At 40.7% G+C, this 21,960-nt stretch overlaps 2 protein-coding genes across 2 annotated transcripts in view; one reads left to right on the top strand and one right to left on the bottom strand.

Moving 5' to 3' along the window:
• ARL13A (ARF like GTPase 13A) overlaps positions 1 to 1,617 on the bottom strand; it is a 9,972-nt gene extending 8,355 nt beyond the window's left edge. Inside the window, exons 1-2 of the mRNA XM_027086095.1 lie at positions 650 to 1,617; positions 210 to 280 (exon numbers count right to left, since the gene is read on the bottom strand). Of these exons, the coding sequence (XP_026941896.1) occupies positions 210 to 280; positions 650 to 708 (130 nt within the window). The 5' untranslated portion in view covers positions 709 to 1,617. The remainder of the gene's footprint in view (positions 1 to 209; positions 281 to 649) is intronic.
• The window catches only part of TRMT2B (tRNA methyltransferase 2B), a 90,001-nt gene that overhangs the window by 62,749 nt on the left and 5,292 nt on the right, over positions 1 to 21,960 (top strand). The gene's annotated exons all lie outside the window — the stretch shown is intronic.

The following is a 21,960-nucleotide window of genomic DNA, read 5'->3' as shown; positions in this document are numbered from 1 at the left end:
GAGAGAGAGAGAGAGAGAGAGAGAGAGAGAGAGAGAGAGAGAGAGAGTGTGTGTGTGTGTGTGTGTGTGTGTGTGTGTGTGTGTAAGTGTTTACCTTAAAAGAGGAAACTCAAGGGTCATGAAGTAAGGCTAGGAAGGAATGATTGTTTCATTGGTCGCTGGGACCCATGGGAGACCTAAACCAGGATCTAATACTCTCAATTCCTTACGTCTCTGGAATGCCTTCACAAGAACAGTTTTGCCTGAGTTGTCCAGTCCAATGATAATGATGGTCACATTCCTAGAAATGGAAAATGAGCCAAAGCTTTAAAAGTACTGTTAGTTCTTAGGCTAAAGAAAGAATTATACTCTTCCTTGGTGTTTGGGGCTCTGCCTGCAGTGGTCCCAATGCAGTCATAAAAGGCACAGCCAGGTGGTAGAAGGTGGTGTGGGGACCCCTGCCCAAAGCCTCCAAGGATGCTTTTCTTCCCTGATTCACTTGCCTTGTAGAATTGGCCATCCTCCCCCAACCCTGCCCTTAATCTTGTAGACACTACTTAGTCACTTCCCCTAATAATATATATCATAAAGATTTGTTCTTTGAGGGACTGTGGGCAGGTACATTGGAGGAAATGGTGGAACAGGTCTAGAGAAATAATTACAGTATTACCTTCGTGTCTCTTCAGTTGCGTTTACACGAGGCCAGCAGGAGGTCAGTATCCGGAACATGATTCAGCTTAGTTCTTTAATATTAAGGGAAACAAGTAAACAAGAAATCAGCCCCATTATTAACTCTGAACCTAAATCAGCTTATGAGTACACAGGTACTGATAAACAGGAAGCCTGGGACTGTCAGAAGTCCATTACTTCATTCTATCCAACCTTGTCTATGTCATAGAGGGAGGGACTGGTTATCGTCAACTCTAGTGGCAAAATGGGGTGATTTCTTATTAAAGCAACCCACATAGGCATGATGGCATCAGGTGTGACCTATCCCTTCAGCCATAGTTCATTCCTGTTATGAATATCTTCATGCAACCTTGGGGGTGCGGGTGGGGTGGAGAGATGCCTTGGAGAAGAACCAGCTTAGAGTTCAATTGGAAGACCTGTTCTAATGAACAACAGTTCATTGGGCTTGGTTCTCTTACTGCCTGTGCTTCCAAAATGTGGGTGTTGGTGACCCACTATCGTAGATTTCATACGATTCCTAGTGCTATAAGGGATTTTAGAGATCATCTACTCTAACTGATTTCAAACATCAGTCCAGGTACCCTACTCTCAAAGATTCTCAGGGAGCAGCATAAGCTCCCCAGGTGATATCAAAGTACAGCCGTATTTGGAAGTGATTGCCTAAGTAGAAAGGGTAATTTACACAGTCACTTTACAGCTAATCCGTGTTTTAGCATGTATTAGTATTTCATTACTTTTTATGGCTGAATAATATTCCATTGTATGGATATACCACCTTTTGTTTATCCATTCATCAGTTGATGGACATTTGGATTGTATTTACTTTTTGACTCTTATGAATAATCCTGCTATATACATGTGTGTACAAGTTTTGTGAGGACATATGTTTTCAGTTCTCTTGGGTATATACCTAGGAGTGTAATTGCTCGGTCATATGATAACTCTATGTTTAACCTTTTTAGGAAGTGTCAGATTGTTTCTACATTTTACATTCCTACCAGCAAGGCAGGATGGTTCAAATTTCTCCACATCCTCGCCAACTCTCACTGTATTTTTTATAGCCATACTAGTGGATGTGAAGTGGTATCTAATTGTGGTTTTGCTTTATATTTTCCTAATGACTAATTACGTTGGGGCCCAGAGCTGGGGGAAGCTCTGGTTGGGTTAACAAAGGACTTAGGCTGATACTCAGATGGGCTTTTCTTAGCTATCTGATGAGCACAGTGTATGTGCCAGCTTATCAATGAATAACTTAGCAGGGTTCTGCAGAGTCACCCACTGTTTTAGAGAATAGCCATCCCCAAATAGGGACTCACATTTCATAGCATGTTTTAGAGCATAGTTCATTCCCTAGAAAATTATTTGGATTCCCATAAGGACCTCCTGGAGAATAGCTCTGGCTTATGCCAGATGAAAGGGAAACCTTATATGTGGCCTGTGATCAAAACCAGCCTTACTCCAGCTTTGCTCATGAAACTGATAAGACCTGGAGCCTGAAACACCAGAGTCTGATTGTCTGGGTTCCATGATAGCCATCTCCCTTTGAGACAAGAAGTAGCAGCTTCATGTCTACTTCCTGATAATTAGCAGAGCTTCCTAACTTGATCTCAGGCAGTCTGTATTTGTTAGTACCACTAAAAAAGGTCAAACTGGCATCACACAAATTCTTCATTAAGAACATATCTTAAAGAAGGATCATGTACCACAATGTTTATTGCAGCTCTATTTAGCCAGGACATGTAAGCAACCTAAGTGTCCATCGACAGATGAATGGATAAAGATGTGGCACATATATACAATGCAATATTAGCCATAAAAAGAAATGAAATTGAGTCATTTGTAGTGAGGTGGATGGACCTAGAGTCTGTCATACAGAGTGAAGTAAGTCAGAAAGAGAAAAACAAATACCGTATGCTGACACAAATATATGGAATCTTAAAAAAAAGTTTCTGAAGAACGTAGGGGCAGGACAGGAATAAAGATGCAGACATAGAGAATGGACTTGAGGACACGGGGAGGGGGAAGGGTAAGCTGGGACGAAGTGAGAGAGTGGCATGGACATATATACACTACCAAACGTAAAATAGATAGCTAGTGGGAAGCAGCCACATAGCACAGGGAGATCAGCTCGGTGCTTTGTAGGGTGGGAGGGAGATTCAAGAGGGAGGAGATATGGGGATATATGTATTTGTATAGCTGATTCACTTTGTTATAAAGCAGAAACTAACACACCATTGTAAAGCAATTATACTCCAATAAAGATGTAAAAAAAATAAAATTAAACCTACCATTTTCAGATTTCTTATCTACAGAATGTAGATAATGATACATCTTGCTTACCTTGGGGTGGTTAATTATGTATCTGATTAGAAGTTGGTTCTTTTTGGGTGAAAGAAATAGGATGGGTAGAGTAATAGGAAGGTGTATTGAGCTTTCTAGCCTTCTTGCCAGAGTAACACAGCTTAGTTGCCCCCTTATGAAGAGTAGGTCCACGTCCTAACAGTGGCTGTCAAGGTTCTGGCATATCCATGGTAATCACTGCCTAGTTCATAGCAGCCAAACCCCCACATCTCCCTACCTTGTCTGATTAAAGCTAATTACTAAATGAACTTTTTTTTTTTTGGCTGTGTTGGGTCTTCACTGCTCCGCGCAGGCTTTCTCTAGTTGTGATGCGTGGGCTTCTCATTGCGGTGGCTTCTCTTGTTGCGGAGCACGGGCTGTAGGTGCGCGGACTTAAGTAGTTGTGGCTCACAGACTCTAGAGTGCAGGCTCAGTAGCTGGGGCACACGGGCTTAGTTGCTCTGTGGCATGTGGGATCTTCCCGGACCAGGGCTCGAACCCGTGTCCCCTGCATTGGCAGGCAGATTCTTAACCACTGTGCCACCAGGGAAGCCCACTAAATGAACTTCTGGTCATCATGGTTTTTTTAAGTTTACAAAGTATTTATATAGAACTTACTATGTGCCAGCACTCTTTTTAGCACTTTATACATATTAAACTCACTTAATCCTTATTATAACAAAAAATAGGGGCTATCATTCTTTTTAAGAGATGAGGGGGCTTCCCTGGTGGCGCAGTGGTTGAGAGTCCGCCTGCCGATGCAGGGGATGCGGGTTCGTGCCCCGGTCCGGGAGGATCCCACATGCCGCGGAGCGGCTGGGCCCGTGAGCCATGGCCGCTGGGCCTGTGCATCCGGAGCCTGTGCTCCGCAACGGGAGAGGCCACAACAGTGAGAGGCCCGCATAGTGCAAAAAAAAAAAAAAAAAAAGAGATGAGGTTCAGTATATTAATGCATATATGTGGAATCTAGAAAAATGGTACAGATGAACCAGTTTGCAAGGCAGAAATAGAGACACAGATGTAGAGAACAAACGTATTGACACCAAGAGGGGAAAGTGGGGTGGGGGTGGGATGAATTGGGAGATTGGAATTGATATATATACACTAATATGTATAAAATAGATAACTAATAAGAACCTGCTATATAAAAAATAAATTAAATTTTTAAAAAAAGAGAGAGGTGAGGTTCACAAAGAGGTTGAGTAATTTGCCCAAGTTTACCCAGCTAGTTAGTGGTAAAGCCCAGAATTCAAACCCAGGCAGTCTGGTTTCAGAGTCTGTGTATTAAGTTAAGGGACTCACAGGCTGTGTGAGTGAGATTTCAGAGACCAGAGAAACTGCCTCAGCTCTGGGCCTTTCCATCTTTTCTGGACAGACTATATTGTACTTCTTTTTTTTTAAAGTCAACTTTAAAAAAAACTTTATTTTTTAGAACAGTTTTAGATATACAGTTTTAGAAAAATTACAAAGATAGTACAGAGAGTTCCCATATACCCTGTACACATTTTCCCCTTTTATTAAGTGTTGACCTAAATCACATAGACTGCTGGTTATTTCTCCAGCAAAAATGGGTTTATTCGGGATCAACAGAGAATTACAATTTGGGGTCTGCAACCATGACAAGCCAAACATAAGTACCCCTCACAGCAAGGAGGAGAAAAGGAAGTTGGGTGGGCTATACTAAACAAAAAGTCCATTCAAGGAATTGAGAGTTTGAAGTATAGTGGCTTTTCATTGGCTGAGTTGTGACAATCTCATTGGCTGAACTCTTGCCAGGCAAGAAAAGGAAGTCTTCCTGTTGGTCTCTGCTGTTGTCATAGGGTGTGAGACCTCTCCCTTCTAGCCTCTTGACTATTTTAATTGTGGTTTTTGTTTATTAATTTTTACATTTCCTCCTTTTGATCATGATCATTCTCTGAAAGCATCACTGGTTAAGAGTCAGGTTTTCTGGTTTCAGTGGCTTTTTGTCCCTCAGTGCCAGAAGGGACCTTTCCTGGGTGTAGTGTCCCACAATGCAGGGAAAGTGCACATACTGGAAACTTATTGAGATCACATTTGAGTAACAAGGAAGGGCAGGAGGGACAACTCTGAGGCACTTTTTATCTAAAGTCCATATATCATCAAGATCATAGACATTGGAGATCATATGACATGTTGTATCATCATCAAAGGATTGGCAGACAAACTTCTGACAAGCCTGTCCTAGATATCTTTGGAAAGTTGTCTCATCAGATGTTGTCTGCTTCAGTTCTGGGAACTATTTACTTTCAGGTCACCAGATGATGTGCAGGTCCACTCAGGGTGCGGTGCTTTCTTTACATGTGTCATGTGAATCAAAGAGTCTGTTCCCTGGAGTTTGATGGCACAAGGGTTGGTTAGCAGTACCTGATAGGGGCCTTTACAGTGACGTTAAAGAGAGTCCTTCTGGAGGTGTCCTTTTTATAAATTTTTTTAATATTTATTTTATTTATTTTTGGCTGTGTTGGGTCTTTGTAGCTGCGTGCGGGCTTTCTCTAGTTGCGGTGAGCGGGGGCTACTCTTCATTGTGGTGCGCGGGCCTCTCATTGCAGTGGCTTCTCTTGTTGCAGAGCATGGGCTTTAGGCGTGCAGGCTTCAGTAGTTGCAGCACGCGGGCTCAGTGGTTGTGGCTCACAGGCTTAGTTGCTCCACAGCATGTGGGATCTTCCCGGAACAGGGCTCGAACCCATGTCCCCTGCATTGGCAGGCAGATTCTTAACCACTGCGCCACCAGGGAAGTCCTGGAGGTGTCTTTTCCAGTAGATGAAATCTCCAGGCTGCGAGGGTGCTTAAGGTCTTTGTCTCCTGAGAGCGCACTGTGAAAACATTGCTCTACTAAAACATGGTTATTTTTTAAATTTATTTATTTTTTGCGGTACGCGGGCCTCTCACTGCCGTGGCCTCTCTCACTGCGGAGCACAGGCTCCAGACGCGCAGGCTCAGCGGCCATGGCTCACGGGCCCAGCTGCTCTGCGGCATGTGGGATCCTCCCGGACCGGGGCACGAACCCGTATCCCCTGCACTGGCAGGCGGACTCTCAACCACTGCGCCACCAGGGAAGCCCAAACATGGTTATTTTTAATAGAAGCGATTAGGCCTTTGCAATATTGGAGTATTTCTCATTTTGTCAGTTGTGGGGCAAAAGAGGTAGGAACCAAGTGCATTGAGTGACCTGTGACTATCTCAAAGGGTGAGCGTTTGAGTTCCAAAAGGGATGGATATAAGATTTAGAAGGATCAATGGCAGTGCTTTTGGCCAACGTATTTGGAGGGCCCATACAAATTTTGCCAATTGAGTTTTAATAATGCCGTTACTGCATTTGAATAAACCAGAGGATTGAAGGTGCTAAGTGCAGTGAAACTGTTGTAAAACTGGCCAAACAGCACAGACGTCAAAAATACCTGACCAGTGAAATGGGTCCCTTGATCATTATGAAGTTTGAGAGGATTTTCCCAGGTAGGTATAATATTTTCCAAAAGGACTTTAGCCACAGAAGAGGCAGTAGCCTCTCTGCAAGGGAAGGCTTCAGTCCAGTGTGAAAACATTCAGGCCATGACCAAAACGTATTTATTTACATCCCTGAGATGGAGGAAGTTGTATGAAATCCAATTGCTAGACCTTGAATGGTCTATAAGGCAGTTTAAAATACTTGGGAGCAGTAAGAATAGGCTTCCCTGGGTTGTACTTTGGACCAGTGGGACAAATGAGGTAGGCATTTTTTTCAGCTTTGTTAATGTTTCCCGAGAATATTGGTTCATGAAAGTTGTAATTTTGTCAGTAGACCAATGGTTTAATGCATATACAATGATTAGGAGTAGGAATATTAGAGTCTTCAGTAAGACTGAATTGTTATTTGATCTGAACCAAAGCTTTCGCTTTTTATCAAACCAAGAGTTGTTGAATTTCCAATCTTGTGTTTCCTTTTCTGAGGCCAATTATTGGGCTTCTCCAGCCAGTTTTTCTAAGTTATCATTTGGGGAAATATCCCTTTGGACCGTGACAGAAGTTTGACTGCTTTTGGTTCCTTTAAGGGCAGCATTCCCTGTGGAACTGTCAGCAAGGTAATTTCCCTTAGCTTCCAGGGAGTCAAGTTTAGAATTTTCTGGAATTTTAATAATAGCTTAAGTGGCAGGTAAAAGTATTACATTCAATAATTCCTGAACATAGGGGCCATTTAAAATTTTATTTCCACTGGAAGTTAGGAAGCCATGTTGCTTCCACAATATTCCAAAATCATGAGCTTTTCCAAAAGCATGTCTACTATCAGTATAAATATTGGCAGTTTTGTACTTGGCTGAAGTACAGCCCTGTTGGGCTGAAGTAGCCATAGGTAAAGATGCTGCCTCAACAACATAAAAAGGAGTTCTGATAGCATCCCCAGCACAATATTTACTATGATCACCTTTTAAAAAAGAACCATCAGCAAACCATGAGAAGTCAACATTACCCAAATGATTTTCCTGCAGATCATCACGAGGTATCAGGAGGTGATCCATAAGTGTTAAGCAGTTGTGAGGGACTTCGTTGATGATGGAGGAGAGAGGAGTCACAGGGTTAATGTTATTACAACCTAAAAGAGTTATGTGAGGAAGTTAACAAAAGGACTTCTTAGGAGTTGAGGTGGCTGAGAAATGTTGAGTGTGATGAGAATTCAGAAGGGCTTCTACCGCATGAGGTACAAAAATGGTTAAAAGGGATCCCACCACGATCTTTTTGATAGCCTTAACCAAAAAGGCAGTGGCAGTAATGGCTCTAAGGCAAGGTGTGGGGTGGGGGTGTCCCTGTGCCACAGGGTCCAGTTGCTGGCTATAATACCCTGTGGATCAATGGTGGTCCCCATGTTTTTGGGTGAGTACCCCAAAGGCATTACCTTCCTTTTCATACATAAACATGGAAAAGGGAATCTGATCATTGGATGCCCAAGGGTATGTGGGTTCATCAAACTCTCCTTTAAGGCCTTAAAGGCTATTTTGTCTGGTTCTTCCCATAAAATTGTGTTGGGGTTGCTCTTTAGTAAAATATACAGAGATTTGGCTGTAAGAGAGAAATCTGGAATCCAGTTTCAGCAATATCCACCTAGCCCGAGAGAACCTTATAGTTGGCGCTTAGTTTTGGATTTTCAGAAACTCAGGACATCATGAAGCCTTCTGGATCCAGGTATAGCCCTTTTTCTGGTATCAGATGCCCTAAATATCGAACCTGGGTTTGGGAAAACTGCAATTTTTTCCTTGGCAACCTTATGTCACTTTAAGGGTAAAAGCTTTAGCAAGTGGATGCTGTTTTCCTATGAGAAGGCTTGAGAAGGAGGGCAAAGAAGCAAATCATCCACATACTGCAACAAAGTAGAACCCCAAAGGAACTTTATACCATCCAGATCAGCCTTCAGGATTTGTGAGAAATAAGGACTCTCAGTAAAACCCTGAGGCATTACTGTGCAGGTGAATTGTTTCTCTTCCCAAATGAAGGCAAAAAGGTATTGGTTAGAATGCGCTACATAAATCAATCATAGTAAAGAGTTTGCTTCTGTTGGAAACAGATGTTAGTAGCATGTGAAAGTCCAGAATAACAGGGTGTTGAAGGATAACAGTCTTGTTTATTGCTCAGAGGTCCTGGACAAACTTCCACCCTCAGCCCTTAGGTTTTCTTGCTGGTAAAATCAGAGGACTACAGGGATTAGTACAAGGGATAATGAGGCCTTGAGCCTTGTTATCTTCTATTAAGGGCTTTTTACCTTGAACGCCTTCTTTACTTACAGGGTGCTGATTAATTCTGGGGAGAAGTTTGGGGGGGTATTTGGATCTTGATGGGATGTACACTGTGAATTACCAATATCAGTTGGAGATTTTGCCCACAAGGAGGGTAGTAGCTGATCCAATAGGGACAAATGATCAATATTTCCAGAATCAGCTGTAGTACCATCAGAGACAGAGCAAACAAAAGATGTCAAAGGGTCATTTAATTCACCTGATTGACTGCTTTGATGACTACTGTCAAATTGTAGAATTATTTCTTCCTTTTGGGAGAGAAAAATTCTGGCATGACGCTGTCCTTCTCTAAGAAGACTCAGTGAAATAAATGGATAGGGGTGGAGGAACTAAGGAGAAAAGGGTGTGTATCTCTCAAAGGGCCTAAACAAAAGAGAATAGGTTCAGAGACAGGAACCTCTTGAGGTTCATTAGGGATCCCTACTATTTGAACTGTCTTAGTGCTCCAAGGTAGAAACCATTTTATTGTAGTGGGGTTGAGCATCAAGAGTGTGGCTCTGGTGTCAGGGCTGGAAAAGATTTATCCTTAATCTGGAGAAATGTTCTTCAAGATAATTAAGAGGGAGGGATTGGGAATAGCCCTTATAGTTCCTTTGAATCCTGTCATTGAGAATTGGGAGGATGTTGGATAGACAAGTTAGAAGGCTGAAGGCACCTGAAGTGCTTAAATTGGTAACAATCTCTTTTCTGATATCCTGGCTCTTTGCAATAATAGCAGAAACTAGGAGGGTTTTGGTTTTGTTTAGGGGCCTCCATTTGCTGGAGTTGAAGATCAAGAATTTTAGCAGTTTTCCTTTTATGTGACTCATCTAGAGTGTAAGAGAGCTGGTTTGCCAGATTAACTAAATCTGGAGTGGACAAAGTTTCCCATTCCATCCTGGTCGTTTTTACTAGAAGAGAAAAACCCTGGTTCAGCCCACTAATAAAAATAGAGTTGAAAGCTACCCAGGAAGAACAACATCTGAGGGAAGATTAGAATTTTCCTTAAACACAGTCTGAAGTTGATCATAATAGTCATAAACAGGTTCATTAGGTTTTTGTGTGCAAGCCTGAATTTTGTTCCAATCAACAGGCTTTGGAAAAGCACTATGAATTGCTCTATAAAGTCACTTAGCGATTGCCTGAGCTTGATTGGTAAATAGGCTGGTCTCCCAGTTGTAATTCTAGAGACCTTTCAGGATTTCCCCAGTTGGTGATTTTCATCCAAAGCTGGGCCTGGCCTTCACTGACAAGCATATGAACTAGCTGATTTAAGTCAGAGTTGATAAGTCTGAATGACTATATTAAATTCCTCAGCATATCTGTAAGGATTTCAGTTCCTTTGGGAAAATCTTTGACTATAGCTTTGCAGTTCCACTTTAGTCCAGGGGATATAAAAAAATTAAGAGTTTAGTCTCTGGATCCTCACAAGGCTTAATTTTAGAGAGACAGGTTCTGGTAAGTTCAGAGGAAATGGCAGTGGGGAGAGTTTCAGAGAAAAGGGCAAGTTTGGTGAGAGAATTAGTATGGGGGAACTGAGGGTTACAGAGGAGGGATAGGTGGCATAAAAGGGAAGAAGGAGGATGGCACTGGAGGCAGAGCCAGGGGAAAGGAATAAGATGACACTGGAAGCAGTATCTGTGATGCAAAAGCCAGGGAAGAGGAACATGAGGCTTTTGCAGCCATTCTATCTTTCTTTGTTTGCCTCAGAGGATCTTAAAATCTTATTTTGCAGAGATGCAATTTTAGGCTCCTGATAATGTTTGGAAGCCTCAAAATAATTGAAATAGGCATTCCATTCAGTTTTGGAAATTTTACAGGTGTGGTTGTCAATTTGGTCTTAAGAAAAGTAAGTTTGGAATTTCAATAGTTCTCCATAATGACCATTCATGTTCTAAATTGCCTTTGGTTAGGTTGGTCCATTTACTTAGAAATGTACATGAGGAAGGAGTGCGGTTTTTTTGTTTTTTTTTTTTTTTTTTTTTGCGGTACGCGGGCCTCTCACTGTTGTGGCCTCTCCCGTTGCGGAGCACAGGCTCTGGACGCGCAGGCTCAGTGGCCATGGCTCACGGGCCCAGCCGCTCCGCGGCATGTGGGAACCTTCTCAGACCGGGGCACGAACCCGTGTCCCCTGCATCGGCAGGCGGACTCTCAACCACTGTGCCACCAGGGAATTCCAGGACTGCAGTTTTTAAACATAAAATCAGCCAGGGTCCCTGTAGGTAAGGGTGCCCTCAAGTATTTAGATAATTGGGATCCCATTTCTCAGAGGTTTTTCTTTAGAGTAAAATAGTAATTTTCAAACAGCCTAAACAGCTTAAACAGGCTCAAACAGCCTGCAGGACTACTACCAGCCAGTTCTAAGGGAACAATCTAATCTCAAAGGAGCCAGGCCAAAGGCTGCTCGGAGCAGCCTAATCCTGAAGGAATCAGGTTGAAGGCTGAATAGCACAGTTCCAATGAAACAACTCCTGTTCCAAAAGAAATAAAGCTGAAGGCTACCACAGTTCCAGTTGGAATAGCCTGATTTCAAAAAAAAAAAAATAACAGGCCAAAGTGCCAAAGAAGTACTCACTGACAGAATAAGGCCTTAATCAGAAAGAATAAACCATTAAAATAGATCCCAAATTAAACCTGGAGAGCTTCAAAACACAAAGAGGGCAGGAGCTTGGATCCAGGAGAAAAACTTGCCCTTAAACCTCGGGGTCAGCAATAAAAAACCGTTCAGTGGGATTTTTAGTTACCGTACCTGTCTGTGCACCAGCCTCAGAGTTGTTGGGGGTCTCCTCTGGATCCCTGTATGGGCCCCCAAAATGTTGACCTTAAACAAACAGACTGCCAGTTACTTCTCAGGTAAAAGTGGATTTACTCAGAGTCAGCAAAGAATTGTAATTTGGTGTCTGCAACTGTGGTGAGCCACAGGCAAGTCCCTCTGCCACAAGGAGGAGAGACCTCTTACTGACAGTTCGAAGAGGAAGTTGGGAAGGCTAGTAAGCAGAGAGTCCATTGGAGGAATTGAGAGTTCGAAGTATAGTGGCTTTTCATTGGCTGAGTTTTGGCAGCCTCTCATTGGCTGAGCTCTTGCCAGGCAAAAAGACTAAGTTTTTTTCCTGCCTGTTGGGGGCTGCTATTGTCGTAGGTTGTGAGAGCTCCCCCTTCTGGCTTCTTTTTTTTTTTTTTTTTTTTTTTTTTTTTTGCGGGGCCTCTCACTGCTGTGGCCTCTCCCGTTGCGGAGCACAGGCTCCGGACGCGCAGGCTCAGCGGCCACGGCTCAAGGGCCTAGCCGCTTCGCGGCATGTGGGATCTTCCCAGACCGGGGCACAAACCCGTGTCCCCTGCATCGGCAGACGGACTCTCAACCACTGCGCCACCAGGGAAGCCCCCCTTCTGGCTTCTTGACTCTATTTTATTTGAGGTTTGTGTTTGTTAATTTTTACAATACCTCACACTAGTATTTGTTAAAATTAAAGAACCAGTATCGATACATTATTATTAACTAAAGTACATACCTCATTCACATTTCCTTAGTGCATTCTCTTTTGCCTTCAGTGTTACAGACTCCACTTATTTCCAAAGTCAGTTGGGTCACCACACTTACCCTGCCTCCTTCAATGAAGTTGTTTCATACATTTGTAATACACATACTGTAATAGGTTAATTTTGTGTGTCAACTTGACTGGGCCATGGGGTGCCCAGATATTTGGCCAAACATTATTCTGGGTGTTTCTGTGAGGGTGTTTATGGGTGAGATTAACATTTAAATAGACTGAGTAAAGCAAATTGCTCTCCCTAATTTGACTTCATTCAGTCAGTTGGAGGCAGGACTAAGAACAAAAAGGCTGACCCTCCCCCAAGTAAGAGAGGAAGGAGTCAGAAGTCTGACTGCCTTTGAGTTGGGACATTGACTTCTTTTCTGCCTTCAGACTCAAAGTGAAACAACCCAGGCTCTTCCTGGGTCTTGAGTCTGCTGGCCTTTGGACTGGAACTACAACCATCCACTCTTCTGGTTTTCAGGCCTTCGGACTCGTACTGGAACTAAACAGTCGGCTCTCCTGAATCTCTAGCTTGCCAATTCACCCTGCAGATTTTGGGACTTGCCAGACTATATAAATGCATGAGCCAGTACCTTATAATAAATCTACACACACACACACACCTCCTGTTGCTGGGATGTGAACAGCTACATGTTCTTGCATCAGGACCTCCTTCTATCCTACCCCTTCTCTCCTGCCTCCAGTTCTCTGCCTCAAATACTCTCCTCCCACCCTTCACTTTCATGGTTCGTTCTCATCTCTCAGTTCTCTCATCTTCCTGTCACCTCCTCAAAAGAAGCCTTCCCTGACCCAGGTTATTTCCATTTCCCTTTTCATCCCTGTTATTTTTATTTTAAACAACTTTTTAGTTAAAATAAAGATACAGAAAACTACACAAAACAAAACTTAGCTTAAAGAGTTACTATAAAGTGAACACCCTAGTAACCATCATCTTATTTAATCTACATGTTTATCCTCTATTCCTTTCTCTTTTCTTTTCAACATTACCATACCTTAAAATAGACTTTAAAAACCCACATCTATACAGTTTTAAGACACATAGATTCATGTATCCACAATCTATAGACAGAACAGTTCCATCACCCCAAAAAGCTCTCTGTTGCTATCCCTTTATAGTTTCACCTCTTCCCCAACCTCCCCCACCCCACTAACCTCTGGCAACTAATAATCTGTTTTCTATTATTATAGTTTTGTCATTTCGAGAATGTTATATATATGGAATCATACATTTATGATTAAAACTGGCTTTTTAACATCAGCTTCATGCCATTGAAATTCATCCAAATAGTTGTATATATAAATAGTCGGTTTCTCTTTATTGCTAAATAGTATTCCATTGTGTGGATTTACCACAGTGTATTTATTCTATCTTTTGAGGAACATTTGAATTATTTCTAATTGGGGCAGTTGTGAATGGAGCTAGAATAAACATTCATGTTCAGGATTTTTTTTTTTTTTGCCGTACGTGGGCCTCTCACTGTCGTGGCCTCTCCCATTGCGGAGCACAGGCTCCAGACGCGCAGGCTCAGCAGCCATGGTGCACGGGCTCAGCCGCTCCGCGGCATGTGGGATCCTCCTGGACTGGGGCATGAACCCTTGTCCCCTGCATTGGCAGGCAGACTCTCAACCACTGTGCCACCAGGGAAGCCCTATGTTCAGGATTTTTTTTAACAAGATGAATGTTTATATTTTTTTAATTGAGGTATAGTTGATTTATAATATATTAACTTCAGGTGTACAAGATAATGATTCAGAATTTTTCTAGATTATACTCCATTTATAGTTATTATAAAATATTGACTGTTTTCCCTGTGCTGTACAATATATCCTTGTAGCTTATTTATTTTATACATAGTAGTTCGTACCTCTTAATCCCCTACCCATATCTTGCCCTTTCCCCTTCCCTGTCCCCACTGGTAATCACTAGTTTGTCCTCTATATCTGTGAGTCTGTTTCTTTTTTGTTATATTCACTAGTTTTAGTTCTTAGGTTCCACATATAAGTGATAATATAGTATTTGTCTTTCTCTGTCTGATTTATTTCACTAAGCATAATGCCCTCCAGGTCCATCCATGTTGTTGCAAATGGCAAATTTTCATTTTTTTATGGCTGAGTAATATCCCATTGTGTGTGTGTGTGTGTGTGTGTGTGTGTGTGTGTGTGTGTGTGTGTGTATAACTTCTTTATCCATTTGTCTGTTGATGGTATATTCAGGATTTTTACTTTTTATTTTGAAATAACTATGGATTCACAGTACAAGGAGGTCCTATGTACATTTCACCTGGCTTTCCCTATTATTAATAATAGTTTGTATAACTATAGTACAGTATTAGAACTATGAAACTGACACTGATAAAAATGCACAAACCTTACTCAGATTTCACCGGTTTTACATGAACTCATTTATGTGCGTGTATAGTTCTATGCATTTTAAAAAATAACAGCTTTATTGAGACATAATTCACAAACCATACAGTTCTTCCATTTAAAATGTGCAATTCAGTGGTTTTTAGTATATTCAAAGAGTTGTGCATCCATCACTGCAATCAATATTAGAACATATTTTCTGTATTCTGTAAGTTTTGGTATGTTGTATTTCCATTTTTATTTGTCTCAAGATGTTTTTTAATTTATCTTTTGATTTCTTCTTTGACTCATTGGTTGTTCAGTAGCATTTTGCTTAACCTCCAACTATTTGTGAATTTTCTGGTTTTCTTCTTGTAATTGATTTCTAATTTCATACCATTGTGTTTAGAAAAGATGTTTGATATGATTTCAATCTTCTTAAATTTATTAAGACTTATGGCCTAACATATGATCTATCCTGGAGAATGTTCCATGTGTGCTTGAGGAGAATGTTTATGTTTATGTAATGTTTCTTTTCAACCTACCTATGTCATTATGTTTGAATTGGATTTCTTGTAGACACCGTGTTTGGGTCATGTTTTTTTAAGCCACTCTACCAAACTCGTTTTTTAATTGTTTTTTTTAGGCCATTTACATTTAATGTAATTGTTGATATGTTAAGGCTTATGTTTCCTGCTTTATTTTTGTTTCTTGTTTGTTCCCTCTATTTTTTGTTCCTCTTCTCAATTTTTTCTGCCTTGCTGTGTGTTACTTAAACTTTTTTTTTCAATTTTTAATTTTTCTAGAAAGATATTTATTTATTTATTTATTTATTTTTGGCTGCATTGGGTCTTCATTGCTTCAAGCAGGCTTTCTCTAGTTGTGTCGAGCGGGGGCTACTCTTCATTGCCGTGTGCAGGCTTCTCATTGTGGTGGCTTCTCTTGTTGCAGAGCACAGGCTCTAGGCACGCAGGCTTCAGTAGTTGTGGCACACAGGCTCCAGAGTGAAAGCTCAGTAGTTGTGGCGCACGGGCTTAGTTGCTCCGCAGCATGTGGGATCTTCCCAGACCAGGGCTTGAACCCGTGTCCCCTGCATTGGCAGACAGTTTCTTAACCACTGCGCCACCAGGGATGTCCCTTGAACCTTTTTAAAGAATTCCATTTTGGTTTATCTATACACGTTTTGAACATATTTTTCAATAGATTTTTTAGTGGTTACTCTAATTATTACATTATACATAAGTAATTTATCACAGTCTACTAATATCCACATTTTCATCTTTGGGAAGCTTTCAGCCAGTTATTTCTTCAAATACTTTTTCAGCCCTATAGTCTTTTTTCTCTTTTTCTGAGACTCCAATGATATAAATTCTGTCCTTCTTTCATTTTCCCACAGCCCCCCTGAGGCTCTGTTAATTTCTTTCCAGTTACTTCCTGAAGGGTGTGGAAGTTCAGCTCCTTGCTAGATCTCCTCAACACCAGATGGAAAAATGGGGAATGGAGGGTTGACTCTCACTACCTCACAGCTGCCAGGTGGGGATGGCCCCACTAACATTACTCCAGTGGGCTAATGGAGTGCCAGCTAGCACCACCTTGCATTGCCTTGTTCCACTTCTTTGCTACCAGGGAGGTGGGGTGGAAGTTCTGTTCTCTGTTTGGTCCCACTGATATCACACTTGTGGGGGAAACAGAGGGCCAACTCTCCCTGTCTAACTGCTGCCATGAGGGGCCAGACATGGGTGACTCTATTTGGCACCACTGACACCACAGGGAAGGGACAGTTTTTCCTCTGATGTTTGGTTAGAGTAGGTTGGGTATTATCAAAAATATTTTTCTGTTCTGGCTAGGCAGCCATTTCCCTGATTATTTAACTAAAGGGAACAATCTTCTCTTGGGGCTTTTCTTGGTCTGGGCCTTTTTGGCAATTTCAGGTTGTAGTCTTCTCCAGTGCCTTATCTGCAATATATGGGAAGCAAAAAGAAATCCCAGGCAACTCACCACTGTAGTGTTCCTCACATCCTAAAGTCTCCAGGCAGTCCACTTTCTTCTTTCCACTTTTCAGAGTCTTCCTACACTTGATTGTTATTTTGTCCAGGTTTTTTTTGTTGTTGTAAGAAGGAAGACTAGAGAGAAGTGGGCCATTAATTTTGAAAAAATATTTAATTATTTCTTTGGGTATATTTTATTGTTATTTATGTGTATTCTTGAGTTGACTTTAATTCATTTTTTGTCAGTGAAAATAATTCATGTATTATCAGTTGAAATATATTTGAATATATTGGAATAAATAAATGAATTTAATGCTACAGCTTTCTTATGAGTACCACTTTAGCTGCATATCATGGGTTTTGACTTCCTTGCTGATCATTTCTAAAAAGTTTGTAATTTCTGTTTTGATTCTCTATTTAACCCAAGGGTTACTTAGAAGAGTGTTTTAAAAATGCTAAGTGGATAGATGAGCACAGAGCTGTCCTTTGTGCTTGCATATTTCTATGTAAGGCCAGGCAGTTCTTCAGAGAGCCTTTTTCTGAGAAGCTATCATAGAAAAATGAGATTAAAAATTTGAATCCTGCTATTCTTTCCTTATTCTTCATTCTTTAGGTGTTTATCATGTACATATATTCAGTAAGTCTCAAGATGCTTGGTCTTGACAAGGAGAAAAAAATAAAGTTAAGACATAGTTCCTGCCTTCAAGAAGTGTACTATTTAGTTGGGGCAATGGTATATATACCCCAAACTAGTTAAATAACAATACCTGATACTAGTGACTAAATTACTGGCAATGAGGGTCCAGAGAAAAGGGAAATCACTGTAGGCTAAAATAGCTGGGGGAAGACCTTTTGAAGGAGGGAGAAGTGTTTGAGTTAGAACTTAAAGGTAAGTAGGTAAGATTTAAATATACAAGGAGGAAAGGGAAGAATGTTTCAGGCTGAGAGACTAACATATCAAAGGCCACCTTTGATAGAAATGGGAAAGTTGAGTTATGGTGATAGAGGAAGATGATTTCAGTTGTAGCTGTGTTGAGTTTTGGATGATTATAGGACATCTGATGGGGAGATACCCTGGAAGTTATTGATCCTCATTTGGTGATAAACTAGTTGAGTTTAGCTTTGTCTAAAATAGTAGTCTGTTCTCTTTTGGCTTGGTCAGAATAGTATTCTGTTTTGGATAGAATTTTGGTTGAGTATATGTGTCATGGATGATGTACCAGATATCTTTTGCTTACCCTTCCTGATCCACCCTCTGCCCTTTTATACCCTGCTCTGTGCCCCAGGAGGCTAACCTATATGGATTACATCAGTGAGTTCCCTTTCCGTCTTGGCCTCTGGTAGGGTTTGGGCAGTGGAGATCCCTGGCAGGACATCAAAGGGAGAAAAGAAACTGAGGTCAGGTTGTTTATTCCTGGCTTCCTTCTTATAGGATTGCTTCTGGTTGGCTGCTATCCCTTAACTAAAGGTCATAGCACCTTTCAAGGGGACCCTCTCTACACCACATTCTCCTTTTTCTGGTATCTGTTCCCTCCCCTCATACTTTTGGGTGTAGGGGTGGTAACAGCACCAAGTTACTGCACTATCTATCCCTCTTTGTTTTCCTATACTCTGCTCACACTTGTGGATAGTCCTTTTCGTAAACTTTCCACTAATTATGCTAATGCAAGTGCACCATCTGTTCCCTGCTGGGACCCTGACTGAAACAGATGAAGTCTCAATTTTCAAAGGCTTAGAATACAATAAAGTAAGCCTAACATAAAATATGACTAAATATGATTCAACATAAAATATGACTAAATATGATTCAATCTGTCTCTCTGTGATTAATCTAGGCTCTTGCAGTGCTTCCAGATAATCATTCTGAAGCAGTCTTCAGAGTATCATAATGTGTAGGAGTGCCAGTTCGTGGAATATTAACAATAACTGGCATTTATCAATTACTTACTCTTTCCATGCACTGGGCTATACATGTTTTATATGCATTATTTTACTTAACCTTCACAGCAAACCTATGAAGTAGGTAATTTTTATCTTTTTATAGGCGAGGAAACTAAGGCTCAGAGAGATTAAATAGCTTACCAGAGATTTCACAGCTAAGAAAGCAGAGCTGGGATTTAAACTCGGGTCTGTCTGGCTCCATAGCTCATGTTGTAAGCACAAAGTATGGTCCTGGATCAGCAGCATCCAGGAGCTTGTTAGAAGCACAGAATCTCAGGTGTCACCTCATATTTCCTGAATCAGAATCTGCATTGTAACCGATCTCCAGGGGATTCACACATACATGAAGGCTTGAGATGCAGTGATCTAAACCATGTTACTTTACAGTCTATTACTGAATACCATAGAAAGTTCTGTTTGATTGGTGCTAGGTAAAAAGAACATTTTTTTAAAAGGTAACTATGTGAGATGATAGATATGTTAATTAGCTTGATTGTAGTAATCATTTCACAATGTATAAATGTATCAAAACATCATGTTGTACACCTTAAATATTTACAATTTTATTTTGTCAATCATACTTCAGTAAAGCTGGAAGGGAAGAATATTTACCATTCTGTGCTCTTTAACATTGGTATCATGTGGCCTTGTAAGTGGAATCCACAAAGCCAGAGCTGTCATTTTTTGAGATGAGGGCATTGAGAGCCCGTTCGGAACTCGACTTGTTGAAAGGTGCCAGGAAGCAGCCAGAGCTGCTGCTCTTGTGGAAAAGAGAACTTGGCCTTTGGTCGCTGCCAGATTTTTATGATTTACTTCAAACATGTTTAACATACACTTTTACATGCACCTTTATAGCACCTTTAGCTGCTGAATTTAAGAGACTCCCAAATCTGTGTACACTTGGCTAGCCCTCAGAAAAACTGGTCTGCTTAGAAAGTGTGATTTAATGTCCTTAGGCTCCCCTTTCTACAGTGTTATCATCCCACACCCATCCCTTAGTCACTACCTCCCCCCCATGTCCTTCCTCTCACCTCTTTCTCATTCTTGTCCATATCTCCTTTAAGAAAGCATATCAGATGATAAACCTATGAAATGTGCTCCATCTCACTAGTCATCATGGGAATTAAACTTAAACCACAATGAGATCCCACTACACATCCATCAGAGTGGTTAAAATGAAAAAAGACCTACAATACCACGTACTGATGAAAATGTGGGTCAGTTGGAACTTTCTTCCACTATTGGTGGTAGTGTAAATTGGTACAACTACTTTGGAAAAGTATTTGCCAGTGTCTACTAAAACTGAACTTATGCATACCCTATGACCAAGTAATTCCACTCATGGATTTTTTTAAATTGTACATTTTATTTATTTATTTATTGCTTGCTTGCTTGATTGATTGACTGAAGTATAGTTGATTTACAATGTCGTGTTAGTTTCAGGTGTACAGCACTCATGGATTTTTAATCAAGAGAAACTCTCCCACATGTGAATAAGGATACGTATGCACGTACAGATGTCCACTGAAGGATTTAGTTTGTGATAGTCATTTAGGTTGTTTTCCATTTTTTACTGTCAACAGAATGAATACATAAATTATAGTATGGTGAATTCATCTGACGATATTCCATAAAGCAGTTGAAATGAGTTATAACTACATGTAGCAATATAGAGCTAGAGCAAAATGTAACAAAACCATACTGTTGAGAAAAAACTTGCATAAAATTCTGTATAATTACGCTTATGTAAAATATAAGAACACAAAACAATACCCTATAATATTTATGGTACATGAATGGATAGTAAAAAGAAAAAAGTTCTCACTAAATATTTGTACACACACACACACACACATACACATGCATAGCCAGTTAGTGGCAGAGCTAGGAAGAGAAGCCAATATTCCTTCTTTTTCTTTTTTTATTAAGACTTTATTGTTTTAATTAATTTTATTGACGTATAGTTGATTTACAGTGTTGTGTTAATTTCTGCTGTACAGCAAAGTGACTCAGTTATACATATATACATTCTTTTTCATATTCTTTTCCATTGTGGTTTATCAAGGATATTGAATATAGTTCCCTGTGCTATACAGTAGGACCTTGTTGTTTATCCATCCTCTATATACTAGTTTGCATCTGCTAATCCCAAACTCCCAATCCGTCCCTCCCCCAGACCTTGGCAACCACAGAGACTTTTTTAGAACAGTTTAATGTTCACAGCAAAATTGAGGAGAAGGTACAGAGATTTTCCATACTCCTTATTATTCTTTAACCTAAGTAATGGAGGCTTCAAACCCTAAAGGGTCTGCATAGTCATTAACGTAGCTCCCTGTCTCGAGTAACTACGCCTTACGTAGCTCAGAACACATTATAGGAGCCTGGTGAGTTTAGGGGATCAACAGGTTGTCTCTTTTACATGAAGTCAGGGCTCAGAGTTGCTATAAACTTTTTTTCCTATATCCTCACCCTCGGTGTACTGGCCACGAATGCTTACGTTTGACCTGCTTAAGGGTATCAGTAAACAGGGCAATGTGAAACACTAGTAAGTAGGTGACTGTTCCAGCCTAAAGCCAGACTCCTCCAGCATTTCTATTATGTTTGACTACCTCTAGTAGTAGCTGCTGGACACAAAGTCTAGCCCAGAGAACAGAAAAGCTATAAACAGTCTCCAGTGTAATTAAAATGGACTATTGGCAGAGTGCTTGAATCGAAATTCCAAGTCCTGAACAACACAAGTTTTAATGTTAAGGGCCTACAGGGTATTTAGGAAAAAACAGAATTCCTGAAAATGAAAGGCAATATATGGTCCCTGCTCTCCCTGACCTACTATGGTTACTTTTTCTCAAGTACTTATTAAGTGGGTTTAAATTCCCCAGGCTGTTAAGACCTTGAAAATCTATCAGAGGCCTATGTGAGATAGAATAAAAGAGAGTTTTAGAAGGGCAGGGAAGAAAAAGGGAGAAAAGAAAAGAAGAGATTCCCTTCGATGGGTTGTTTCCTTTCTTTGATGTTGTAATTGATGGTCTGCCTTGCCTATTTTAGGCATTTGATCTAGTAATGACCCTTGAGAAAAACCTTAAGAGAGGTTTAGGTTTCTAGTCAAAACACCACCACTTACTAGCTCTGTGACCTTGAGCAAATCAATTAACCTCTTTGAACTTTAGATACCTCATCTATAAAATGGTGATAATAGTATTTACCTAATATGGTTGATGAGGTATGTAAAATGCTTAGCACAGTGCCTTGCACACAGTAAGAGCTCAGTATATTAATGGTGATCGTTCTGGTTGTTACAGCGTCATGGAAGCAAAGGAGGAGAGCATTTTGAGTAGACAAGGGAAATCTGCTCTACATAAT

The sequence above is a fragment of the Aethalodelphis obliquidens genome, unplaced genomic scaffold (assembly GCF_003676395.1).
Source record: "Aethalodelphis obliquidens isolate GAN/ISIS:26980383/991018 unplaced genomic scaffold, ASM367639v1 scaffold54, whole genome shotgun sequence".
In the NCBI taxonomy this organism is placed as follows: domain Eukaryota; kingdom Metazoa; phylum Chordata; class Mammalia; order Artiodactyla; family Delphinidae; genus Aethalodelphis; species Aethalodelphis obliquidens.
This window is presented reverse-complemented; position numbering and strand designations above follow the sequence as displayed.